Genomic DNA, 24,342 nt, shown 5'->3' on the forward strand with positions numbered 1-24,342 from the left:
TTCAATTATTCATTTTGCGCCACATTTATCCCCTAAAGTTATATAATTGTAAATTATATTAATACATCATTTTTAATAAGGTTATATTTGTCAATTACTCTCTATCTTCATTGTATAAATTCTTCATTAATAAATTTTCTATTTTCTTTATTGAGCAGTCCAGATCCTGGAGCGATAGTTCAAGGATTTTTAAATGAGAAAGAAACATCTCTTGCGCTAAATTATCCCTAAATGTTGTACAATCATTAATTCGATGGTTCAATATAAATTATAATGGATGCTTTGTGCATTTGAGAAAGGATCTAAATCCATATACAACTCTATACATAGTGATGGTGTTTAAATTCATGAAAAACATTTTGGGTGCGTAGTAGCTACAGAGAAGAGAAGGAAGCTTTTAGACAATTATATAATTTCAAGAACTAAATGTGACATATTTTAGACAATTGAAGGACTAAATTTGTTCAAATCAATTGATAGGAATCAAATTTCTAAAAGTAAAACAATTAAGGGACTAAAAGTGTCGTTTTCCCTAAAATTTATATATTTAGAAAGTATATTAAAAGTATTATTAAACACGAAAAATTAAATTTAAAAATAATTAAAAATTACCAAAGAAAATAAGCAATAAAGAAATAGTTGGTTTAAACAATAAATAGTAAACATGGCAGACAAAATAAGATAAATAAAGTATAATTTATGAATCACACTTGTGTGAGAGTAATACTGTCAAAACGGGTCGCCTCGCCACACAACGGACCTAATTTTTTGCGGGATTTTACAGGTCGGCCCGTTAGGCCCGTCGACTAAGGTTCATGCAACCCTAACCCGTCCACGCAGGTTGATGGCCCAACGGGCTTCTTCTTTTTTTTCTTTCTTTCTTTTTTTTTCTTTTTTTTTTTTTTGGGTTTTAAATGTGTACTATGTACACACGAATATATAATGTGTACATATTTTTTTAATTTTTATTTTTTATAATAAATATGGCATGGCCCACAACACCTGCGCGAGTCGCGAGCCAGGCCCACACTTTCGAGGACTTTTTTTTTTTTTTTTACCTTAACTTGCCCCACTGAGTATTACTAATAATGCATATTGTAATATTTATAACTGAAATTGTAATACTTACAAAATATAATTCTAATGTAAATATTGTAATACTTATATATGAAATGTTACTTGTGAAAAAAATATTGTAATACTTATTGTAAAAAATTTAATACCAATTTTAATTAAATATAAATCATTACTTATTATAGATATTATAATACTTATATGTGAAATCGTGACACTATTTATGGTAAAACTTATTGTTACTAATGATACACTTACATACCTGGTTGTTTACAACCCGATATGTCTTACGGATAAAGATCCGTAAATTTTTACCATAATTTATTTGATTTACGTGAAAGTTTACAATCATTATTTGTTAGTGCATTGTCTGCTTACTCGATAAAGGATCAAACGAGGTAAATCAATATTGCTTATACATAGAAGATTAGATTAAACAATAAATTATAGTTGATTGGCTCAAACATAAAAGACCAATAAATAACTTACATAATAAGTTAAACTTGAAACCCTCTCTGCATATATAATTTATTCGAACTTAAGTTTTAGTCAGACAAATTTTTAATATTCAACAATGTTAAATGTTACATCAATTAATATTTTTATCGGACACGATTTTATCTAATTATATTAAATTATAATAGAATAAATTAACTTATGATGATGATAACCATTTTAAGTAATATGTTGTAATTTGTATATATAATTTGATAAATAAAAAGTGAAGAGTAGTAATATAAAGAAAAAATGTAGTAGGCCAAAATGTGAACGGTAGTTAATGATTTAGGAATTTATTAATTATTATTATTGTTGTGATTAGTATTATTCTGCAATTATAGCTTAGGTGGATTGGACTGACGTTCGGGCCCATTAATTAAATTCGTTGAAGATTCGGTGACAAGCATTCAATAGGGCATATCTGGTAGGCTGTACACCCGTAGCCTTATTTGGTAAGTGGTAGTAAAAAAATTGGTCCCGGCGGGGCTCGAACCCGCGACCTTCGGCTCATAAGACCAACGCTCTAACCAACTGAGCTACGGGACCTTGTTATTTAATTTTGGTTAATAACTAAATCGAATTTAAAAGTGTCTTAATGTTAATCCAGTCAAATTTCCTACTTCAAAATTAACTAAAATAATTTTTGTCCGATTAATAAATTAATCAAAATATTTTAATAAAATTTCAAATTTCTTAAAATTTATTAATACAAAATTTCAATATAATCTATAGTGTCAATCACAAAGTAGTCATTATATCAATATATGATAAAAATTTAAAAAAAAAACTAATTGAATAGTGTGATTTATGAATTTATAAATTAAAAATATATATACTAACAATTCGGTTAACAAGCACTTTGAAACCAATTTTGATAATTGAAATTCTAAAAAATCATTAATTAATTATTAACTGAATTGAAATATTTCAATTTGAAAAATGATTAATCGAAATTTATCAGTTTGACCGGTTAACTATTTTTTCACCAAGTTGTGCTGCTTGTGCACACCTTTATTGACTATCCTAATGTCTCTAACATTTAAAAATACATAAAAAAAATTCTCCGCCCTATAAATTTTGTACAAGGTTAGCTTTATAGGGATTACATAAAAAGAGAACGACAAAATGAAAACAAACATAGAGAAGTAATTGCATCCTTAAATTGCCAATTACTCATGAAAATTGTAGTATCACTTATCACTTAATTTAGTTTCACTACTTAAAAAAAAAAAAAAGAAGAAGTTAGTTTCACTTTTACTACATGGTTACTATACATTCCTTATATTTTTGTCTCCAAAATTATTAATATTGTTCACATTTTGTATCTAACTATAAAATTCTTGTCACATTTGAATATTTGATCCTTCAATCAAATTTCTAACCAAGTGTAATATTAATCTCCACATAATGGACGATAATACATATTATTTGAATTAGCATTTCTGTTCTTTAAATTTAACATGTAAATTACACAGTTGAAGAATAGAATGGTTTTGAGATTATTATTAATGAAAATTAGACACTATTGACTAGAAAATTGATCCAAAGGATGAAGTGTTTGAAGAACTTGATATTCATGCACCAAATAACAACAACAACAATAATAATAATAGGCCAAATTTGGAAGAGGTATTATAGTCAAGAATCAAAAGTATTAAAAAAAAAAAAGAAGAAGATAAAACCATTAAAATAGTAAAATATGTTGACATGAGAATGTAGTTCTTATACGTTTTGGAATTGTTTAACAAATGAAAAATATTTTATTCCTCCAGTAAAATTAAAAAAAAAAAAAAAAAAAAAAAAAAAAAAAAAAAAAAAAAAAAAAGGAAAAAAAAAAAGAAGAAGATAAAACCATTAAAATAGTAAAATATGTTGACATGAGAATGTAGTTCTTATACGTTTTGGAATTGTTTAACAAATGAAAAATATTTTATTCCTCCAGTAAAATTAAAAAAAAAAAAAAAGGAAAAAAAAAAAGAAGAAGATAAAACCATTAAAATAGTAAAATATGTTGACATGAGAATGTAGTTCTTATACGTTTTGGAATTGTTTAACAAATGAAAAATATTTTATTCCTCCAGTAAAATTAAAAAAAAAAAAAAAGGAAAAAAAAAAAGAAGAAGATAAAACCATTAAAATAGTAAAATATGTTGACATGAGAATGTAGTTCTTATACGTTTTGGAATTGTTTAACAAATGAAAAATATTTTATTCCTCCAGTAAAATTAAAAAAAAAAAAAAAAGAAAAAAAAAAAGAAGAAGAAGAAAAAGAAGTTCATATATAACTTCCTTGGTGTAGAAGTCCTGCCTAGCTTCTAGGCAATGGAAATATCAAATATATATGACTTTTATACCGCCAAGGAATGAACACACGTTTACTATTCAACCAGATTGACTCGATCAACTTCAACTATTATTATATTCACACCCATTCTGATACATTAATAACGACTTAGGAGAGGAGCTTCTGGATATATATACGCAAATCTCGTTAAAGAATTGAACCAATTAACTGCAAGACGCATATTTGTCCCAGTTTAACAAGAAAGATGATGGGCTTTAAGCCATCTTCTTTGTTGATTCTTTTACTCGTTTTTCCCTTTTCTGTTTGGATGGTATCTGTCTCAGGAACTGGGAATGAAACCATTGATATTGGTGCAATCATTGACTTAAACTCACGAGCCGGGAAAGAACACAAAGTTTCTCTAGAAATAGCTGTCCAAAAGTTTAATGATCATTCAAGGACTCACCACATCTCTGTTCATTTCAGAAATGCTAGCATGGATCCTATTCAAGCTGTTTTTGCAGGTTAGAATCAAATCCAAATTCGCCAACCTCATATATTTACTGAAATTTGTAGGGAGTATTTGTAGCTGTTCTTAATTAGGCTTTGATATTGAATTCCTAATTCTAATGGGATTGAGTCTTGTTTTGGTTTTTGTCAATAATTTCTGGCCAACATTATTTAGGATATGTAGTTAAGATGTGTTTCGTTTCAACTAAAAGTTAGTCTGAACGATTAAACTTGACTTACGTTGTTCTTTAACTGGAAATTATGGTGCAGCTGATGAGCTGGTGAGAGGAAAGCAGGTGAAAGCCATAATTGGGATGAATACATGGGAAGAAGCAAGTTTAGTTGCAGAGGTTGTGGCGAAGCGAGCTGAGATGGTGCCGGTTCTCTCTCTTGCAGCGTCTTCTGGGAAGCCAGAAAGTGTGCAGCTTCAATGGCCTTTCTTGGTACAAATGGCTGCAAATAGCTCTGAGCAAGTGAAGTGCATTTCTGCTATTATTCATTCTTGGAGTTGGAGGAAGGTGGTAGTAATATATGAAGATGGTTTGTATGGTGCTGATGCTGGGATGCTGGGAGCTTTATCTGATTCTCTTGAAGATATTGGGGTTGATATTGAGTACCATTTAATCCTCCCGGAGTTCTCTTCGTTATCTGGGGATTCAGAACGGATTGTTCGAGGAGAAGTCTTGAAGTTGCTGGAAAAACAGTCGAGGGTGTTCATCGTTCTTCGTTCATCAGAATTGATGGCTGGTTTCCTGTTCAGAGAAGCAAAGGAAATAGGATTAATGGGGAGAGAATCTGTGTGGCTTCTTGCAGATTCTGTGTCTGATCTTCTCGATTCTGTTGGGACATCCTTTGCCTTGTCTGTTCAAGGTGCTTTAGGAATCAAGAATCACTATGTTGAAACCACCAAGCCTTTCCAAGATTTTCAAACTCAATTTCAGAAGCTTTTCAGGTCAGAGTTCCCAGATGAAGATCACTCAAAGCCCGGGATTCATGCTTTACAAGCATATGACAGCATGAATACTATTGCTCAAGCAATTATGAATTTAAGCAAAAACAATGTTGTTGATTCAAAGTCACTACTGACAAGAATTCTGTCAAGTAATTTTACTGGTTTGAGTGGAGATGTTCATTTCCAACACGGAGCAAGGTCACAACAAGTTTCGATATTCAGAATTGTAAATGTTGTTGGATTGAAGTATAAAGAACTTGGCTTCTGGTCATCGGATCACGGGTTCTCAGACAGCCTTGAAGCTGGAAGCAGCTCCGGGGGAATACAAGAGCTATCCAGTTTGGTGAATTGGCCGGGCGAATTGGGCCGAGTTCCAAAGGGGTGGGCAATGCCTACTTATGCAAAACCATTAATCATTGGTGTTCCTGGAAGAACTGTATTTGATAAGTTTGTAAAGGTGGACTGGGCTAAAATTCCACACAAGTATACTGGTTTCTGCATTTGTGTATTTGAAAATGTTCTTGAAATCTTGAAGAAAAACTACATTGTTAACTATGATTTCAAGCCTTACAATGGCACCTACCCTGATCTGGTTCATTTTCTGGCTAACAAGGTAAAAATTACTTCTTTTTGCAACTTTTCAAGTTATCTTCTCATCTCTTTCATTTCCAGTTATCTGTGTTTGTTCTGCAGACCAACGTCATATAGTTTTTGGTGTATTGATAAGCGTTTGATCCTAACAGTAAGACTATTTGTCGAATCTGACCTGATGTTTCTCTGGTGTATGCTAGACTTACGATGCGATTGTTGGCGACATAACAATATTAGCGGAGCGATCAAAAGACATGGACTTCACACAACCATATGTAGAGTCAGGCTTGACAATGATAGTTCCTGTGAAGACTGATAAATCTAAGAAAGCATGGATGTTTCTGAAGCCTTTTACTAGGAACATGTGGGTAGTAACCTCAGCCATCCTGTTCTACACAATGTTCATCATCTGGTTCTTGGAGCATCAGTCTAACGAAAATTTCAGAGGTGCCCGGAGAGATCAGCTTGGCGTTGCGTTATGGTTCACGTTCTCATCCCTCTTTTTTGCTCACAGTAAGTGCATCATATCAGGTTGAACATTAGTTCGGAGTTTCCTTAACTGTGTAGTTTCATTGTACGTTTAAACTTTTAGTTGAGACAGAACGCATCATTCATTTCTGGAAACTAATCCAGTACTTTTCTGTTAAGCAGAGGAGGAACTTAAGAGCAATTACACCAAACTGGTGGTTATAGTGTGGCTTTTCGTTGTGTTCGTGCTAACCTCGAGCTACCAAGCCAGTCTCACTTCAATGCTAACTGTATCCCGGCTTGAACCAAGCGTGACAGACATTGATTGGATACGGAGAACGAATGCACCAGTAGGATGTGATGGCGATTCGTTTGTCAAAGATTACCTGAGAAACGTGCTAAAACTCAAGAACATCACCATTGTTGGAAACCAATATGATTACCCAGAGCTTCTGAAGAATGGGAGCATAAAAGCAGCGTTCCTCGAGCTTCCTTACGCGAAGCTCTTCCTCAAGGAATACAACAATGACTTCACATCTGCTGGTGTTACCTACAGATTTGGAGGGCTAGGATTTGTAAGTACACCACTTCACATCTGCTGGTTTTTGAAATACCTCAGTGGAGGCAGTATTAGCTCTTTGTGCTTCATTTGGCTGAGAAAGTAGCTATGAACAGATACTACATTGTAACAGAATCAATAGTACTCAAAGGTTGTTGAGTTTTGACTGATCCCATGCTGCTAACTTTTGCAGGCATTTCAAAAAGGCTCTCCTTTGGCACGCGATTTTTCCGAGGCAATCTTAACTCTATTGGAAAATGGCACAATGCAAAAACTAGAAGAAGAATGGCTGGGCTCCTCTATGACTTTAGTGAACAATGATACCTCAGTAAAGACACAAAGTTTGAGCCTTAGTAGCTTCTGGGGCTTATACCTGCTGTCTGGTGCCACTTCCACAATATGCTTTCTGATTTTCGTGTGTCGTCTCTTTCTTAGAAAATCGCGACAACATAGTCAGGTGCAGGATGAGAACGAGCCTAAAACCGAACAAGGTGCCAGGCCTGCCTCTCTAATGAAGACTGCAACATTTGGTCATATAGACAGACTCAGATCTTCAGAATGGGAGCTGGTGAGCCCTTCAGACACTTCAGAAATGTTTGATGCCTCCCATCCAGCCGAAATTCAAATTACAACCATGAATTAGTTACACTATAATAATTCATTAGGGAAGAACAACTGTGTATAAGATTCTTTTTAACATTAATCTTGTATATTCTTGTTCATATATATAGCTTTATACTGACAATAAAATTACATTCTTTCTTGTACTCTCCAAGTTTTCATGTGCAATGACTAAACATCTACAAATGAATCACAGAATTGTATATTAGGAAAACCCGCAGCCACTACCAAGGATGTATACTGAGTAAACGACACCTTACGACCCTAGCCAACAAAGGATGTAAACTAGCCTAAGTTGTCTATAACTGAACATATAACAACAAAAGAAGTTATAGTGGGCACCTGTTGCAGAACCAAAAATGTAAGAATACAAAGTGTTGAGGCCTGTGAAGTTTTCTCTTTTTCAGGGCCACAAGTGTTGTAGTCTGGGTATAAAAGCTGAGGCTGATGGATGGTCCACACCTTTAGTCTGCTCACTCCACTTCAGCTAACGGAAAGAGCAAAAAGGCAAATTTATTGACTGAGGAACTGATGTCCACAGCCAGTAATGGCAATAAAGTATAGTGACACTTAAATATAATATGGTATAGAAAGAGCATGACACAACTGGTGACTTGTCCCTTGTTGCATTTGCACATGCTACCCACTAATAATCTTGAGACTTCTTAAGAATGTTAGTACTCACTCTGTCACCTAAGCCAGCAAAATCCACAAGAAAGTAAATCAATTTAAATTGTTCATAACTGATCGGTTCAAATCAAAACCAATAGGTTGTTTTTACTGGGAGTCGAAATCTAGGGATGAGCACCAAATCTTTATAAATAAATGTAGGGCGTCACGGGCGTTGATTCTCTTTTCCAACATGACTATTTATGGTCCATTTTCTGCTCTTTTCTACTCCCTATATCCTTTGGCTCCCTCTATGGTTTCTACCATTTCTTCTTTGTCCTAAACCTTCTTCACTCCTCACTATATCCAATTAACCACTAATCATGACAATGTCTTCCACATTTCTGCTTCTCTTTCTCCTCCTCCTCCCCTGCTCGCCGTCTCAGGCCAATCTCCGGCCTAATTCCGGCGAGCGGCTGCCGCGGCAGCTCTCCGTTAACTACTACGCCAAAACCTGCCCGCAGGTTGACCGCCTCGTGGCCTCCGTCACCTCCCAGCAGTTCCAAGACTCCCCCGCCGTGGGCCCCGCCACCATTCGTCTCTTCTTCCATGATTGCTTTGTCGGAGTAAATCCCATTCCCATAATTCATCTCTTTCATTCTTTTTCCTCAAGCGTTCAATTCTTGGCATGCATGCAGTTCAACTAAGCATAGAATTCTCAGAAATTTCGTAGATTCTGAAAGATTCCTTTTATTGAAGGGTTGTGATGGGTCGATACTGGTATCAACGAGGCCGGGGAGTAAGCAATTAGCAGAGAAAGATGCAGAGGATAACAAGGACTTACCAATGGCGGCTTTTGAGGGCATAAAGAAGGCTAAAACAGTGGTGGAGAGCAAGTGTCCTGGTGTTGTTTCATGTGCTGACATTCTTGCAATTGCAGCCAGAGATTTTGTTCACCTTGTAAGTTGTCCTGTTTCAATTTCCATCACTACCCTTAATATTTTATTTTTAAATATTTGTTTCTTACATTGTTGTTAATTGAGCCAAAAGTCAATTAGCTGTAACCTACAATCATGTTTCTTCTCCTTTACTGCACTTTTAGTTACTTTTCTGTTCTTTAATACGAGGGGAATGGGACCAACCAAAAGGTAAAGATGTTTTAATCCCATTTATTAGAGGTGATATAATTGTCGAAAGAAAATAACAATTTTCGTCTCCGTGTTATCACTTTTCGTCCATTAATGATATACAAACCTTTGTGTATGAGTTTCACTCTTCTTACCTAATAACTTGCTGAATCATCCTGATTTGTCCATTTACTATTATGTCGAGTCGGGATGTGAACTTTTAGGGTGAGAAAATTTCACTTTTTGTGGGGAAAGTAATTTTTTTTTTCTTTTCGATCTTTAATTGTTTACGAATGAACTTTTTTAAAACCAAATTCTACCAAAATTGATGGATAAAAAATTTACATTGTAATAATTGAATGATGAAAAAATAATAATGACATAGTTGATGGGTTAAAAGTGCTATTTTTCTATAATTCAAGGACACAAATTGTTATGAAAACTTTTACAATGTTGGTTGTACTTGGTATACCGATATTATTAGAAATAGTTTTTATTTTTTTAATAGTATCTAAGTATGCATGATTCTACTATACAGTCCATTTCTGTGCTCATCTTTATTGTAAAATTTTCTTAATTGTTATAGATCACATGTCCCATCATTAATTGGTCACAAGAGTCAATAGACTATCTACTGGTCATGTGAACTATATATAAAACTTGGTGAATCCTAAATTTTCTCAATCCGAAACAAAGATTTTTTATTTTATTTTATTTTTTTGGAGTACAAACAAAGATCTAATTAATCAGAGACTGAAAAAAGTGCATTGGTACTAATCAATCAGAAAAATCCAAAATGAATCTTGGGTAATACCAGGCAACAGTCCAAACTATACGTAGCTGTACAAGTTTTGGACATTTCACATGCAGAACCAGACAAACATCATGTTTCAGGTTTCTCTCTGGTCAATTAAGTGGTTTTTCTGTTTCAAGATTTTGATGTTCCTGTGGGACGTACCAATAAACTTTCTGAGGTTGTTTGTCCAGACATTATATGTTTGTTGAATGCTGCAACTTAATTGAACCCGTTTTCGTTATTATCTTAGTGAGACTGCACGTTTATTATTTTATATACGTTATGCTCGAGGCTGTGTTTTTGTGTGCAGACAGGAGGGCCGTTTTACCAAGTGAAGAAAGGGAGGTGGGACGGGAAGATATCGATGGCGTCAAAGGTGCGCTCCAATCTGCCTAGAGCCAATTCAACAGTGGATGAGCTTCTGAAGCTCTTCACCTCCAAGGGGCTAACAATGGAGGATCTTGTTGTGTTATCAGGGGCGCATTCGATTGGCTTTGCACACTGCAAGCAGTTTGTGAGCAGGCTGTACAACCACAAGGGCACCAATCAGCCAGACCCCTCCATTGATCCCAGGCTTCTGAAGGCTCTGAAGATGACGTGCCCGAGATTTGGTGGGAATGCTGATGTTGTGACCCCGTTTGATGTCACAACGCCTTTCTCGTTCGACAATGCTTACTACTCGAACTTGGAGGCCAAAATGGGGTTGCTGGCATCTGATCAGGCCTTGTTTTTGGACCCTAGAACTAGGCCTTTGGTTCAGATTTTGGCCAAGGATAAGCAGAAGTTCTTCCAGAAGTTTGCTTTGGCCATGGAGAAAATGGGATCTGTTGGTGTGAAGAGGGGGAGAAAACATGGGGAGAGAAGAAAAGACTGCAGCATACATTTGTCTGTTTGATATGTTTTCTGCAGATTCTGATCTGATCTTCATTCCCAGAATCCCAGCTAGCTTGTCTATAGCAATTAGTCTGATTCAATTCTTTGAGACTTCTGATTAATTAACCTCTTTAATCTCTTGATGATTTTTGTTTTTGCAAAGCCTTGTGGTGAAGATTGTGGAGTGTATTATTGGTGTGAAAATGAAATAAAAGTTTCCATTAGCTATTTGTTACATAGAATTGAGTGCATATATATGGTACTTGTATGTAGCTAGTCGTTTGAAAACATGATATGATGAATGATGAAATGATGAACATTTTAGTTGGAGATGATAGAATCAATGGTTGGCCGAAGTGCTTGGGATAAGAGGTAACCTGTCTTCTCCGTTGGATGAATGGCGTCCCAGAAGACATATTTAGAAGGGTCTCGGCAGACGTAAGACTTGGGATTGCACATAAATGAAGCCTCTAGCATGCCTGTTCCGCAACACCCACTGCTAAACTCTTCAAAACCTGCCATTATTACCAAGATTATGGAGATTCAGGCATGCACGGACTAAATCCTACCTTGTAACCCTAGCCAGTAAATGAGACTTGTAACTCGATAAAGGACCACAATGATGTATAACCTATCAATCTATAGCTAACAAGCTCAAACTAAAAAAAAATCATCAATATACTGCTCCCACTAGAAGCAGGTGGAATTCAAATTTGACTGAGGTTGTCCTGACTAAAAGATTACAAGTAAACCAGATTACTAACTCAAATCAAGAAGATCAATAGACAATTTTTAAGAAAGTGGAACTTAAACATTCTATTATTAGGTGATTGGGATTTTCAAACCAACTTAATCAGAATTACCAGAATAAGTATTACAAAGTAGGGTAATGGAATCAATTGACTCACCATACTTGTTGCCTTGAGTCATCATGTCCATGAGCGGCCCATATATATCTTGGTAAGCAATCCTCGCACCTTGGGCGGCCAGTTTAAGCTGCATGGCGCCGAGCAGGCCTTGCAGTTGTGAGTTGTAGTCGCGAGCGGTGGCGGAAAACAGATCGATGCAACCGCGTTCCGTAAACGCGTTGTTGGAGTGAAGGGTGATGACAACCGGCAAACAACCCATGGGCGGTAGCCCAACCACTCCGATTCTTCTCCCACCCTCATCCCACAACCCCTACAACACATATAGATAAGGTTAAATTTAGTCAATTGGGTTGTGTTAATTAATTTTTTTTGTAAATCTATTAGGTGTTTTGGGTCTTTTTCTATCTATTTAATTGTCTGGGTCCACCCGACTAATTCTGACTCGCTCAGGTGGCACGGGAGCTGGCACCGGAAAAATTGTGTTAATTAATGAGCAATCATGAGTTATACATAAACCTGAAGGAATTCTTGGAGGTGTTGCTGGACAAAGTGGATATACTCTGGGAGAGTGTAGGTTCTACGTCGGATCGGCAACGTGTTATAGTTAACCACGAAGTCATTTGTTCCGGCGCTGACGAGGAACAATGCATTCTTTACTATACCTTCTGTCTCTCCCTTCCCTATCTTTTCCTCCATTTTTGCTTTGTACTCTTTGAAGTTCTCCAGCTGGTTTTGCAGTGATATAACATTCTAAATCCCCAACACACCAAAAAAAAAAGGAAATCCCATTAAGGAACTATAGATATATAATGCAAGAAAAATCTGTATATATCGCTTACACTAATTTTTGGAGTGAGCGGATCAAAGCCGGTGCCGGCAGACGCAAAGCTAACCCCAGTCTTGAGCTCTTCAGTGCTCAGACTTGAATCCAGATATGGCGGCACAGCGTCTTTAACCCCGACATACTTAGCTGCAGGATGCGGATATCAGTGCAGTATGTAAACAAAATCTTGTCGAAACAACCTTAATACATCACATGTTAATTCTAAATACTAAACGTACTTAGCTGCAGAGATGTTGATATCAGTGCAGTATACAAATTAAACAAAATCATGTCGATACAACCTTAATATGTCACATGTTAGTCCTAAATACTGAACGTACTTAATTAGCTACATAGATGCTGATATTAGTGCAGTATGCAATCAAAACCATTTAGACACAACATTAATATAATACATCATATGGTAATTCTAATTAACATTGAATGAAGATTTGGATGGAATAATTTACCGATGAAGTCGGTAGTGAGCAAGCCATTAGAAAACCGGCCGGTGGGAATATGGTTAAGGAAATCTTTACCATAAGGCAAGAAGTTGCTCTTAAAAGGAGTGGTTATGTAGTTATTGTTTCCTGGGTCAACGGTGGAGTCTCCGAATATAAAGACGGCGGAAACCGGCGTCTTCCCGGCGGCTTCATCCGCCGTGCATTTCACCGGAGCTTGGAATACAAAGATCCCAAACAGACACAGATACCATGGATAGTATTCAAACAAATTTTTCTGAGAAAAGTTAATTCTGGGCATTATATTGAAAGACAGTTTTCAGTTTCAATTCGATATTGGAATATTAGATGGCTTTTTATGGTCACTTATATAGTCTTTTGTTGTCTTGTTGAATTGTTTGATAAGTTTTTCATGTTATGTCGTGGTTTGATAAACCAATCGCCGCCGCTTAAGTTCATTCCAGTTTTCTCAACCACCATGTTGGCAGTGGCTTACTCTAATACGGGAGGCAAGAAATTGGACTGACTTTTCTAATCTCCAGAGGGTTCCAATTAAAATTAAATGAAGTTGGTGTTCATAATGGAAACTAAGTTTCATATTTGGTTGGTTTAGTATACCTAATTAAACTATAATCTAGTTGCAAACTTTTGGTGTATGTTTTAAATTTTACTTAAGTCAAACCACTTTAACATATTAAATTCATGATGAAGTTGATCAATTTTGTTCCATGACAGAAATTTGTAATTTTCGACCACCAAAAGTGATTAAATATCAAAGTTTTCTGGTTGAAAACATGTTTCAAATTGCTTTTTTGACTATTTAAAAATTTAAAAAGTTATACTTTAGTATTATCAACCACCACTGAAGTGGCAAAAATACTAATCACTTTTTTCTAATAGTTGCGAATTTGGTCGTTAAATTGTTAGGCGTGTTAACCTAAGCAACAATTTCAAAAAAAAAAAAAAGGGAGGGGAGCTTGGGGGGGGGGGGGGGGTTAGAGAACCCCCTCTTTTTCTTCCGATCCAATCCTCTCCTTCTCTTTTCCCAAGAGCAAATATTTCAAAATTTAAAATTAACGCCAAAAATTTTATTACGATCTCATCTAGAAAAGTGATTGAAATTTCCGACGATCCAACAAATAGATGGAAAATTAAATTGAGTATTTTACTAGAATTATTTATTTATTTTGCAACAATAGTCAAAGAGGATCATAATTTTCAACCTTAAAAAACTTGAACTTCCTTTGACTTAAAAGTCATAAGAACTTTGCAATTTTCTGACAACAATGATGTTATGACATGTAATATAAACCACATTACAAAACAAGACAAATTTTAATGTGTTGCATACACACAATATTTTTCTTAAAAGACTAAGCAAAAATTTATTAATTTTATTAAAATTAATTATAACAATACATAAAACTTTTGACTTTAACATAAGACGATGACACACATCAAATGACAAATCAAGTAAAAATACATGGAAGAACTATAGGAAGGCCAAAATTAGCCAACTTATTAGCCTTAGTCCCTTAGATTTAGCTAGGGTTTAGGAAATATAATAATCGAGTAGCTGATATGAATTTAATTACTTAACTAATTAATATTTCTTCATAGTAAGATCAATGATGGGGCGTAGTGTCTGGAACAAATTGTAGTACGTGGCCTGTGTTGGGTGTACAGAATCGAAGAATATGTATTTGGAGGCATTGGCGCAAACGCTGGATTTCCGGTTGCACAAGTACGACACTTCGATATACCCACTCCCACAACATCCTGTGTCTACTTCCTCGAAACCTGCGACAAATCAAACATATATTCTTCATTAATAACGTTATTTGGACGTCAATTGTAATATAAAGATTTTATGTGACTCTAATTAATAAATGATCACAATGAGATAAACCAGCTTATGTTTCACATCATTAATTCAAAAAAATTAATAAATTATTTATATTTGTAAGTCAGAATTTATAACTTTGGAAAAAGTTGTTACTCACCATATTTTGTGGGGTTTTGTATCATGTCCTCCAAAGGTTTGTAAATATCAGCGAAGATTATTTTTGTGGATGGGGTTTCCAAAGCTTTCAACTTCTCTTGAAGCATATGATTGTAGTCTCTTGCAGCGGCGGAGTAGGAGTCCAGACATTGACGGCTGGAAATCAGATCGGTGCCGGAAAACAACGTAATGACAGCCGGTAAGCACCCGATTGGTGGCATCCCTACAACGCCGATCACCTTAGCTCCCTCCTTTATTAAATCCTGCAATTTTCATTTTTAATAATCCACTGATGATTTGGCACGGAGAGTAGTTCAACTAATCTAAGAATAAAGCAATTAGTCTTTATATATATCCACTGATGTATACTGTAAATTATATTGAAAACGAATTGAAGGTTACCTGTATGAACTCCTGAGTGAGCTGCAACAGGTATTGGTGATACTCTGCGACGGTGTAACTCCGGCGCCTGAACGGGGTGGCGTAATAGTTGATGACCATATCATTTGTGCCGGCGCTGATTAGAAATGCCGCGTTGCTAACAATTGATTTTGTTTTCTCCTCTCCTATTTCGCTTTCAAGTTTCTTTTTGTATTCTCTAAAATATTCCAGCTGCGTGTCTAGTGATATTGATCTCTGCCATCATTAAACGCATCAAATTAATTACAATCAAGGAATCAACCTCATACTTTCTTCTTTTCTTCTTCTTTTTAGTGGTTTTTTTTTTTGAATGGTGGGAGAAGCCGCGCTTAGTATCGAGGGTATACATTTAAGTGTTTCAACATATATATAATATATATATATAAACATAAATGTGCAGTTCAACTATCAACTTTTAGTTAGTTGAGATAGAACACATATTTCAATTTTCTGCGAAAGGTCATGGGTAGAATAAAAAGAGGCCTTAAAACCCGTCAAAAGTAACTGACTCGACAAAGAATTATAATTAAAGAAATAAGCTAATTAAATTGTCATTATTAATTGGCGGACTCAAACAAAGGAGACCAATATACTATTTTATTGAAAGTCAAACTTATAAGTCATAACTAACCAACCAGACATGTCCAAATATGAAAATAGTACTGTAGAATCTAAGTTCTCGTATTTCAAAACTCATGTGATATGATAGTTTCTCTTACATTGGACGGTGTGAGATTAGGATGGATTTTTACTGAGATTAATTGGTTTGGAGTGTAGTTGCAGTAGTTTTTATAATAATGAAAATTGTGAGACAGTTTGTTTGTCACGTAACGAGCAAAATGCAACCTAACTGACACACATGCACAGACACATATATACATGTCACGTACGCTTATTTGATGAGTGAGGGGATCATATCCAGAGCCGCCGGAGGCAAAAGTGACGCCGGTCATCAGCTCATCGGTGGTGAGAGTTGAGTCCAGGTAGGGTGGCACGTACTCTTTCACTCCGATATAAGAAGCTGTTCAAAACCAACCAATCATATTGTTAGGATCAAACGTTTACCACTTATATCCAAAGTTATAGCTAGTAATGAAAGTTCAACTTTATTTTCTTATACTGTCAAACATTTTTTAGACGCTAGATGTTGGACCTTTACTAAGCTCTGTCCAACAATCTCCGAACCATTAGCTGCTAGACTTGGCCTTTTTGACCTCTATCCAACACATATTATGCAATAATTGAGATTGAGACTCGACTAAATTAATCAATAGTATACCCATATAATCGGTGACGAGACGGCCATCAGAAAACCTTCCGGTAGGGGTGTGGTTCTCATCAAAATCAATTCCGTAAGGCGGGAAGTTGCACTTAGTGACGCTTGTTATGTAGTTGTTGTTGCCGGAGTCGACGGTGGAGTCTCCGAAGATCAAAACCGCCGAAATGGTATTGTTGAATGGCCTATATAGATGGGTTAAAGCTGTGGCATTTTCAAGTAGAAGTAGTGCAAGAAGCCAGAAAAGGCAGCTGCAAGGGAAAGATGTATTCATGTTTCAACTTTTAATTTCTTGATGATGAGGACATTACTGTCTCCCCTACCGGCCTATTTATATAGCTAACATATCGACTGTCATTATATATTTTGTTTCGATCTCCATTTGATTAGAACATTGAATATTCAATTACCTAGTGGACCGCCGTTATATCATCATTTTTAACTACTATGAAAATATAAAAATAATAAAGCCACCACTTGCTCGGAAAATTTAATATCATTTTTTAAATTTTAAAATGAAAATTAATTGTAAAAACCAAATAAAAGTTAGTAAGCGATGTAGTACTAAAAAAGTAAAATTAAAAGAGTACGTAGAATTAATAAATGTGACATTGTCACAATAGTCGATGACTAAATAGATAAACTAAATAAAATTATACATAACCCAGTAATTTTGCACAGTTAGTAAGCGAGCTACTAATGCAATGCAAAGTTGCGAGTGCAAATGTGACCCATAATAAACTCGGATTAATCTCACAATGATGGATAGCCGTATGAAAAATAAATAAATAAAATATCCATGCAATACACCCCGCAAAGCGATTGCTATATGTATAAATTAATTTCAACCTAGTTTTAAAATGATGGATAGCCAATTGAAGTACATCCTACGATTTGCCTTCTATACCTATCTTCAGGGTAGAAGCAGTTAAGGCCTTTAAGTTTGAGGTTAAAATTAATAAATTTCAACCTACTTATTAATAGTATTATAAATGTGGTGTGATCTTACTTCATCTTATAATAATTATCTAACCACAGTATGTAAGCGGACTTTTTACTATTTAATTTCATGTCATCCCTATATTGCACCTCTCAAAGTCAATATAATAATTGTAAAAATTAAGAATAATTTTTACAATTTCATAGATATTTTATTTTAAAACAAAGTCAATACAAAATTGCAAGTAGGGAGTAATAAATTAAGTTTTACCATACTTTCAATAATATAATTAATCTAATCGCCGCAATGGCATGCATAAGATCATGTATTGCTTCGGCAATAAGCCGTTAAGTTTGCGGTTTTTGTCAACGCCCAACTGTTCATTAATCATTAATTAGGCCTCCATATCAACTCTTTGCATAAATTAACATAGCCCACATTGAAGGCCATTTCCTCAACTTCTTTACGTAAGAATGATATAATAATAATAATAATAATAATAATTAATAATTATTATTATTATTAATACGAGGGGATGAGAAAAATCATTAAACAAGAAATTATATAAAATGTGGCTAGACAATTCCAGTCATATCAGCAAATATAATTAGGTTCAAACTCTTTGGAGGACCATCGTAAGCATGTGCATCCCAAGTATAGAGGGTCCATAAATGGTGAATAGTATATGCATTGATGACCTTCCTATGAATGTGTCTTACGAAGTAGGGCCATTAGTAATAATAAATTGCATTGTATTGTTCGAAAATATGGGTGACCATAATTATCAAAAAACCGACAAAATCGATAGCGGGATAATTAAATTGACCGATAATTTCGGTTATCGATTATAAAGCTACAAAATTTTCAATTATTTGATCATTTATCAGTTATAAAGGTGTAATAACTGCAGACACAGAATAATCGATACTATTATATATATATATATATATATATATATATATATATATATATATATAATCTAAAATCAGTAAATCACTTCTCAGACTCTTAGTTTTCTTCTATGTCCTAAAATTCTAAATCATTATCTCTAAAATGAAAATCTCTTCACTCTCTCGCCACTCATCTTCAAATCTTCTCAAATTTCACATGGTTGTCCTCTGAGACTCACCGCTCACGATCTCAACCCGACGCACAGCCTCATGTAGACGCAATAACACCCTCACCGCTCGCCGTCACACAGTCTCCTTCACAGCGTCAGTGCTCGCTCTCACGGCTCATTCAGAGTCGCAGACTGACGTAGGCCCTGTTTGGTAAATGGTTGTTAGCTGATTGGGTTAGAATATATGTATGATTAGTTGATAACATTAGCTGATTGTAGAAAGTTGTTTGGTAAATTAGCTGTTAGCTTATAACTATTTGGTATAATTTCTTTTCTCAAAAAGCTAATTGAAAAGGATGCTTTGAGTAGCCTTTTTTTAGTATTTTGGAGTTACAAAAAACTTATTAACCAAACACTTATATTGATTTTTTAATCAAGTCAAACAATTAATAATGGTCAAATAAGTTAAAATTGACTGATAGGCTGATTATTTACCAAATAGGATTGTAGTCTCTCACTCAAAGACTCAAAGGTAAGTTGCTAATTTCTATTTGAGTATTTCAATATTTGTTCACTTGATTTATAAAAATAATAACAATAAAATTCATATGAATTTTATTTTTAAAAAAAATTACAGACTTGTTGGCAGGCCCCGGTCCTATCATTTTATAGACCCAAGTGTAGCAACAAAAATGGACCATATATTAAATTAATATATATTTATATAACTAAAATTTAAATTAAATAAGGAAAAAATACTAATATCAAATAACTTGAAATAAGATCACAAATTTTTAACAATTATACATACACATGAAAACAATTCTATATGCATTCCTCAATCCAAAATAATCAATAATAACCACAAATTTTTTGTTTTTATAGATTGCTGCCTAGGCACCACCTAGACTGCCCAAAAAATTAATTAAGAAGTGTTGCTCTCAAGTCTCAACATACCTTGAAGATCATAACATAATCTTGAGAATTTAGGTTACGAGAATTTGGATAGATATACAATGAATTTTTCACTTAATATTAGAGTCACCCCACAGATTGTGTCAGAGTACATCGAACTAGTGCCAAACCAAATCTTTTTTGTGTTATCTTCTCTTATTCATCGTCAAGTACAGACAGGATTTCCAATATAAGATGCCTTCAAATATTTCTTCTTAAGCACACAATGCACATAATTGATTACTATATTCATGAAAATGGCAGGCCTAGTTAAGGACCTTTCTCAATAATGTCAAAATCCGAGTATATTATCCTTTAATTTAGCTTAGTTATAGTTTGCATTACAAGTTTCTTGTTGGCCTCCATTCATAGTTTATGATTATATTAATTAAAGTGCGTGTAGCTTAGCTAGTAATTAAGACCAAATCATAAAATAAGCAATCTTTGGGTTATATATATGACATTGCATTATCTTCTGGTTATTATAGAAGTTTTGGGGAAATGGATGGGGAGAGAGAGCAGCAACAAGTAGTATCTGAAGCAATATTGGAGAATGTTTGGGCAAACTTTATAGCCAAAGGTGAGGAGGAAAAGGCAAAAGAAAATTGGGAACAACTTCCAAACCTTGATGATGGTGGAGATGTTTCATCAATGGAGAAAGTTCTGCAGAGGTTGCCAAGTCTTGGAAGGTGGATATCAATGGGGGCTGAGGCATGGGAACAACTTCTTGATGGGACAGTTGTTCCCCATAACTATAATAATAAGGTTGTTTCTAACATGGTATCAGAGCATGGTTCCGAGCATCGTAAAGATTTGTCGTCTTCTTCCTTATCAACCTGCAACGGCGAATTGGAAAAGACAGCTGAGAAGAAGGTGGTGGAGAGACATTACAGAGGGGTGAGAAGAAGGCCGTGGGGGAAATAAGAGACTCATCGAGAAAAGGAGCTAGGGTTTGGCTTGGGACATTTGACACGGCCAAGGAGGCAGCCATGGCTTATGACAAAGCTGCTTTGAGAATACGAGGTCCCAAGGCACGTTTGAATTTCCCATTTAAAACGGAGACTAAAACTTTGGAGATTTCTTGTCTTCCTCAAATAAATAGTGATTCTCAATGCTCTTATCATGAATATAGTGAGAGAACTTGCAATCCAAAGAAAAGGGCTTGCAGGAAATGGGAGGGATTTGAAAATTCATGCATGAAGACTCCAACTCCCCAAAAAAGATTAGTAGAAACTCCTCAACAGAATGATATTATAGATGTAATGGAGCTTTTGGATCTCGACAACAATTATCTTGACAATATTTTATCCACTTTATAAGACCAATTTCAAATATGTAATATGAAGTATCTTTTTAACACTTTGAAATTAAAAACATTACTTATCTCATTATATAGAATATACATACTATTGGCTAGAGACTTTTTTTTTTTTTTTGAATACCATTGACTACCTACTGAAACACAAAGAGTCAACGCCCCCACGGGAGATCGAACCTCTGGAGATTGAACCTGTGACCTCTCACTTGGGAGGGCCACAACTATACTGTTTGACCAAAAGGTCTTTGGCTAGAGACTATGGAGAGTCGAATCCAACATTAGTTGATTTGACAATTAGTATTAGAGCAACTACTACTATCCAAGAGATATGATCCTTCATAACATGGTCTTCTTGTTTTATTAAATTTCATGACCTACAAAGAATTGAATTCAGTTTTCATTATTTATTTTTTATTCTTTGATTTCTGTTTAGAAAACTTGTTTTATTAACACCCATTTTTCAAATTTATTTGTTTAGACAAATGCTATAAAATTAACACAAGTTCAAATTTGAGTGATTTTTAGACCTTATATTTAAAATATTTTTAGATATGTTTGGTTTAAATAGAATAAATATTGATGGGATTAATCATCAGGATCCGTGCTTGTGTGGTGGTCGGTGTCAAACCCTTGGCACGCGTTGTGGGCGACCCAACCTAGCTTTATCAACCCGTTTGGAAACCTTTCCCGACCATCTCAATTGCCGAGCTTACGGTCTATTCTATTATGCGAGGAACTACTACTATGGTCGATCTGGCCTGTTCGGCCCGGGTAGGTCTACCAGCCGACCAAGTTTCGTACTTTCAGGAGCACTTAGGGCATGTGTACATGGATTCCACATGCCTATCATGCCGGAATGCTGAAATTTGTTCCATCTTCCCAACTATAAATACCATATTTATTGCCGAGAGAAGGACTTTTGGCTATTTCGACATTATAGCTACGAGCTCGGAGATCCCTGACTCACTGTCAGGTCGACCGGGTTATACCTCATAGCCTTACGAGTGTTTTCCCATCCGGAACTTGGCATGAATCGACCTGGGACAGTACTCTCTGTATTTAGCACATCAAATATCTATAATTTTTATATTTTTAAGTCTAATATATGTAAGATTTTTACAGCTTATATCCGAACCAAATTTATATTCGGATATAACATAACTAAAAATATATATGATCCAATAACCTATTAAATTCACCTAAATTTAGTTTAATTAGATAATATTAATTTATATAAGTAAATGCAAGTAAAAAATGTAAAAGATGATGATAAGTAAAAGAATATGATAAAGAATGTAAGGCAAAAACTTGTGTGAGACCGTCTCATCACGAGTCTCAATCCGTGAGACGAGTCGGATCTTTGATTAATGAAGTTAACTATTTGACCCATTAATCAAAGATCCGACCCGTCTCCCAAATTGAGACGATATCACAAAAGTGTTAATGTAATAATAGTAATACATAATAAATATGTAAGTAGATAATGTTGAAAATGTGATTGTAATGATATATAGTCAAATAGAGGATAGAAATTTTATTTTCCATTTAGAAAATAGGAAAAAGAAATCTCCAATTCTTTAAAAAATTGATAAATATCCCAAAAAAACTATGCTGTTTTTGTTTTTTATTCTCCATTTTTAAAATACAGTCTCATTTAGTGGGATACAGATTCTTAATTTAGTATAGGCTACCAAGTCCAAAATAAAAGTGATAAATCAGGTACTATGTTAATTTACCTTGAACATTATTTTGGTTAGTGCTGTTCAAAAGTTGATGATCATAATAAAGAGCAGCAACAAGTTCTCTTGCTTCATCGTTCCCGGTTTCATCTTCATCGCCCTGTTTTACAGTAACACTGGACCGGTTGGATGACATCGCAGGACCGGCCGGCAAACGGCTTGGTCTAACAACATTACTGGTACGATCTCCGACATGGATGACACTCCAACGATCTTGTCCACTAATCCCAGCATTATTAGCGTAAGGAACAAGTGCGTTTTCCTTATTATGTCCGAAACTATTATGGTACGGCGGCGGTAGATATTGCTGAACCGGTCTATTTTGGTGGTTAAACCCGGTCCGACCAAAATTCGGCTGAATTTGTTGTAATCCATAGCCATTACTCATCCTATATTGTCCAGTGTAATTAGGATGGAAACTAAAATTCCCAACGCCGCCGCGGAGTGATTGGTAGGTCTCCGGCCGGGGCGGTGGTGGCGCGGGGATCAGCGGCCGCGGTTGAAGTATGTTTATTTTTTCCCTTAGAAACAAAAGCTCTCTCTGTAACCTATTGAACAGGCCCAGCGGGCCATGAACCGGGTCTTCCTTCCACAATTTTGCTTCCCACAATAACGATTTGACCGCTATATCCTGTTGAACCGGGTCCAAACTTTTGATGATCTTTGATATATTGGCTATGCCGAAAACCCTATTAACCGCCTGAAAATCTTCCTTCATGGTCGCCGGAAAGTGACGCCAGAGAACGCAGGTGTCCCCTCTGCACTTTTTCCGTTGGTGCTTGCATGCCGCGCATGCAGGGCGGTTGCCTTCCTCTCCCGCCATGATTCTGTACCTTCTTTACTGCACCAATAAAAGAATGAAACAAATTCATAAACACTCGATCTAAAATTTAGTGAACAGTAAAATTTAGTTTACCAAATCTTCTGCATGATTCAGACCGAATTCGAATTAGTCGCAGAGTGACATATGACCAAAAGAAAAAAAGAATTTTATTATTACATGGATATATACAAGAGCTCCAAAAACCGGAGGAGATGGCGGAGGCATGGACTAAGAATTAGGGTTTTGGAATGGTATTATTGGTATAAAGGAGCACGGCAAATAGTGTTATAGTGGAAGACGACTACTACTTCCCCAAAATAAATCAACAACTATATGGAAAATATGGTACCTAAAAGGAGTTATTGGTTAATTATATAACTATGTTTTTGTTATTTGGTAACTTTAGATTTTAACATTTTTATATACCATAGTACTTATCTTTTTTTTGAAAGCCAAATAAAATAGGATTATATTAAATCAATAAATGGTTCCAGAAATTAGGGTGGAACATCCCTCCATACCGTATGAGTAGTGTTAGAACCAACGGCCTTTGTCAATGCATGAGCAGCGTGATTTGCATCTCTATTAATAAAATGGACTAAACAATTCGGAATAGAACTAATTAACTAACTTTTTACCTGAGTGAATAACTTGACCACTTGTAACGAAATAACAAAGACAGATGTAGACTCGTA

General features: G+C 35.2%; 5 protein-coding genes, 1 non-coding gene and 1 pseudogene across 6 annotated transcripts; 3 read left to right on the top strand and 4 right to left on the bottom strand.

The window, feature by feature from the left end:
- Nucleotides 1-2,044: 2,044 nt before the first annotated feature.
- TRNAI-UAU lies at nucleotides 2,045-2,118 on the bottom strand. The gene has a single exon. It is a non-coding gene; the product is annotated as a tRNA-Ile (tRNA).
- A 1,985-nt stretch (nucleotides 2,119-4,103) lies between these two features.
- On the top strand, nucleotides 4,104-7,711 carry LOC116031832 (glutamate receptor 2.7-like). The gene is made up of 5 exons (XM_031274145.1): nucleotides 4,104-4,380; nucleotides 4,637-5,931; nucleotides 6,110-6,422; nucleotides 6,561-6,952; nucleotides 7,130-7,711. Exons 1-5 carry the CDS (start codon nucleotides 4,122-4,124, stop codon nucleotides 7,577-7,579), a joined length of 2,709 nt encoding a protein of 902 aa, XP_031130005.1. The 5' UTR covers nucleotides 4,104-4,121; the 3' UTR covers nucleotides 7,580-7,711.
- A 736-nt stretch (nucleotides 7,712-8,447) lies between these two features.
- On the top strand, nucleotides 8,448-11,199 carry LOC116031901 (peroxidase 19). The gene is made up of 3 exons (XM_031274253.1): nucleotides 8,448-8,792; nucleotides 8,926-9,126; nucleotides 10,400-11,199. Exons 1-3 carry the CDS (start codon nucleotides 8,550-8,552, stop codon nucleotides 10,982-10,984), a joined length of 1,029 nt encoding a protein of 342 aa, XP_031130113.1. The 5' UTR covers nucleotides 8,448-8,549; the 3' UTR covers nucleotides 10,985-11,199.
- LOC116033369 (GDSL esterase/lipase At5g45960-like) lies at nucleotides 11,158-13,416 on the bottom strand. The gene is made up of 5 exons (XM_031276118.1): nucleotides 13,125-13,416; nucleotides 12,671-12,801; nucleotides 12,348-12,581; nucleotides 11,871-12,141; nucleotides 11,158-11,477 (listed from the first exon to the last, which is right to left on the bottom strand). The coding sequence occupies exons 1-5, from the start codon at nucleotides 13,414-13,416 to the stop codon at nucleotides 11,284-11,286; spliced, it is 1,122 nt and encodes a 373-aa protein (XP_031131978.1). The 3' UTR covers nucleotides 11,158-11,283.
- A 1,078-nt stretch (nucleotides 13,417-14,494) lies between these two features.
- LOC116033370 (GDSL esterase/lipase At5g45960-like) lies at nucleotides 14,495-17,087 on the bottom strand. Its single transcript, XM_031276119.1, has 5 exons — nucleotides 16,817-17,087; nucleotides 16,428-16,558; nucleotides 15,520-15,753; nucleotides 15,119-15,380; nucleotides 14,495-14,915 (listed from the first exon to the last, which is right to left on the bottom strand). Exons 1-5 carry the CDS (start codon nucleotides 17,085-17,087, stop codon nucleotides 14,719-14,721), a joined length of 1,095 nt encoding a protein of 364 aa, XP_031131979.1. The 3' UTR covers nucleotides 14,495-14,718.
- A 3,181-nt stretch (nucleotides 17,088-20,268) lies between these two features.
- On the top strand, nucleotides 20,269-21,086 carry LOC116033371 (annotated as a pseudogene).
- A 1,721-nt stretch (nucleotides 21,087-22,807) lies between these two features.
- Nucleotides 22,808-23,647, bottom strand: LOC116033372 (LOB domain-containing protein 2-like). Its single transcript, XM_031276120.1, has one exon. The coding sequence runs from the start codon at nucleotides 23,645-23,647 to the stop codon at nucleotides 22,808-22,810; it is 840 nt and encodes a 279-aa protein (XP_031131980.1).
- Nucleotides 23,648-24,342: the final 695 nt, after the last annotated feature.

This window comes from Ipomoea triloba, chromosome 10, assembly GCF_003576645.1.
Source record: "Ipomoea triloba cultivar NCNSP0323 chromosome 10, ASM357664v1".
NCBI lineage: Eukaryota > Viridiplantae > Streptophyta > Magnoliopsida > Solanales > Convolvulaceae > Ipomoea > Ipomoea triloba.

Bases quoted from the DNA above. Each gene is read 5' to 3' on its own strand.
- LOC116031832 (XM_031274145.1), top strand. From the start codon at position 4,122: ATGATGGGCTTTAAGCCATCTTCTTTGTTGATTCTTTTACTCGTTTTT. The intron at 4,381-4,636 runs GTTAGAATCAAA...ATTATGGTGCAG, and splicing joins TATTCAAGCTGTTTTTGCAG to CTGATGAGCTGGTGAGAGGA. The intron at 5,932-6,109 runs GTAAAAATTACT...GGTGTATGCTAG, and splicing joins TTCATTTTCTGGCTAACAAG to ACTTACGATGCGATTGTTGG.
- LOC116031901 (XM_031274253.1), top strand. From the start codon at position 8,550: ATGACAATGTCTTCCACATTTCTGCTTCTCTTTCTCCTCCTCCTCCCC. The intron at 8,793-8,925 runs GTAAATCCCATT...CTTTTATTGAAG, and splicing joins TCCATGATTGCTTTGTCGGA to GGTTGTGATGGGTCGATACT. The intron at 9,127-10,399 runs GTAAGTTGTCCT...TTTTGTGTGCAG, and splicing joins CCAGAGATTTTGTTCACCTT to ACAGGAGGGCCGTTTTACCA.
- LOC116033369 (XM_031276118.1), bottom strand. From the start codon at position 13,416: ATGCCCAGAATTAACTTTTCTCAGAAAAATTTGTTTGAATACTATCCA. The intron at 12,802-13,124 runs GTAAATTATTCC...CGCATCCTGCAG, and splicing joins GCTCACTACCGACTTCATCG to CTAAGTATGTCGGGGTTAAA. The intron at 12,142-12,347 runs GTTTATGTATAA...TATGTGTTGTAG, and splicing joins ACCTCCAAGAATTCCTTCAG to GGGTTGTGGGATGAGGGTGG.
- LOC116033370 (XM_031276119.1), bottom strand. From the start codon at position 17,087: ATGAATACATCTTTCCCTTGCAGCTGCCTTTTCTGGCTTCTTGCACTA. The intron at 15,754-16,427 runs GTACGTGACATG...TAATGATGGCAG, and splicing joins CCCTCACTCATCAAATAAGC to AGATCAATATCACTAGACAC. The intron at 14,916-15,118 runs GTGAGTAACAAC...GATTTGTCGCAG, and splicing joins ACAAAACCCCACAAAATATG to GTTTCGAGGAAGTAGACACA.
- LOC116033372 (XM_031276120.1), bottom strand. From the start codon at position 23,647: ATGGCGGGAGAGGAAGGCAACCGCCCTGCATGCGCGGCATGCAAGCAC.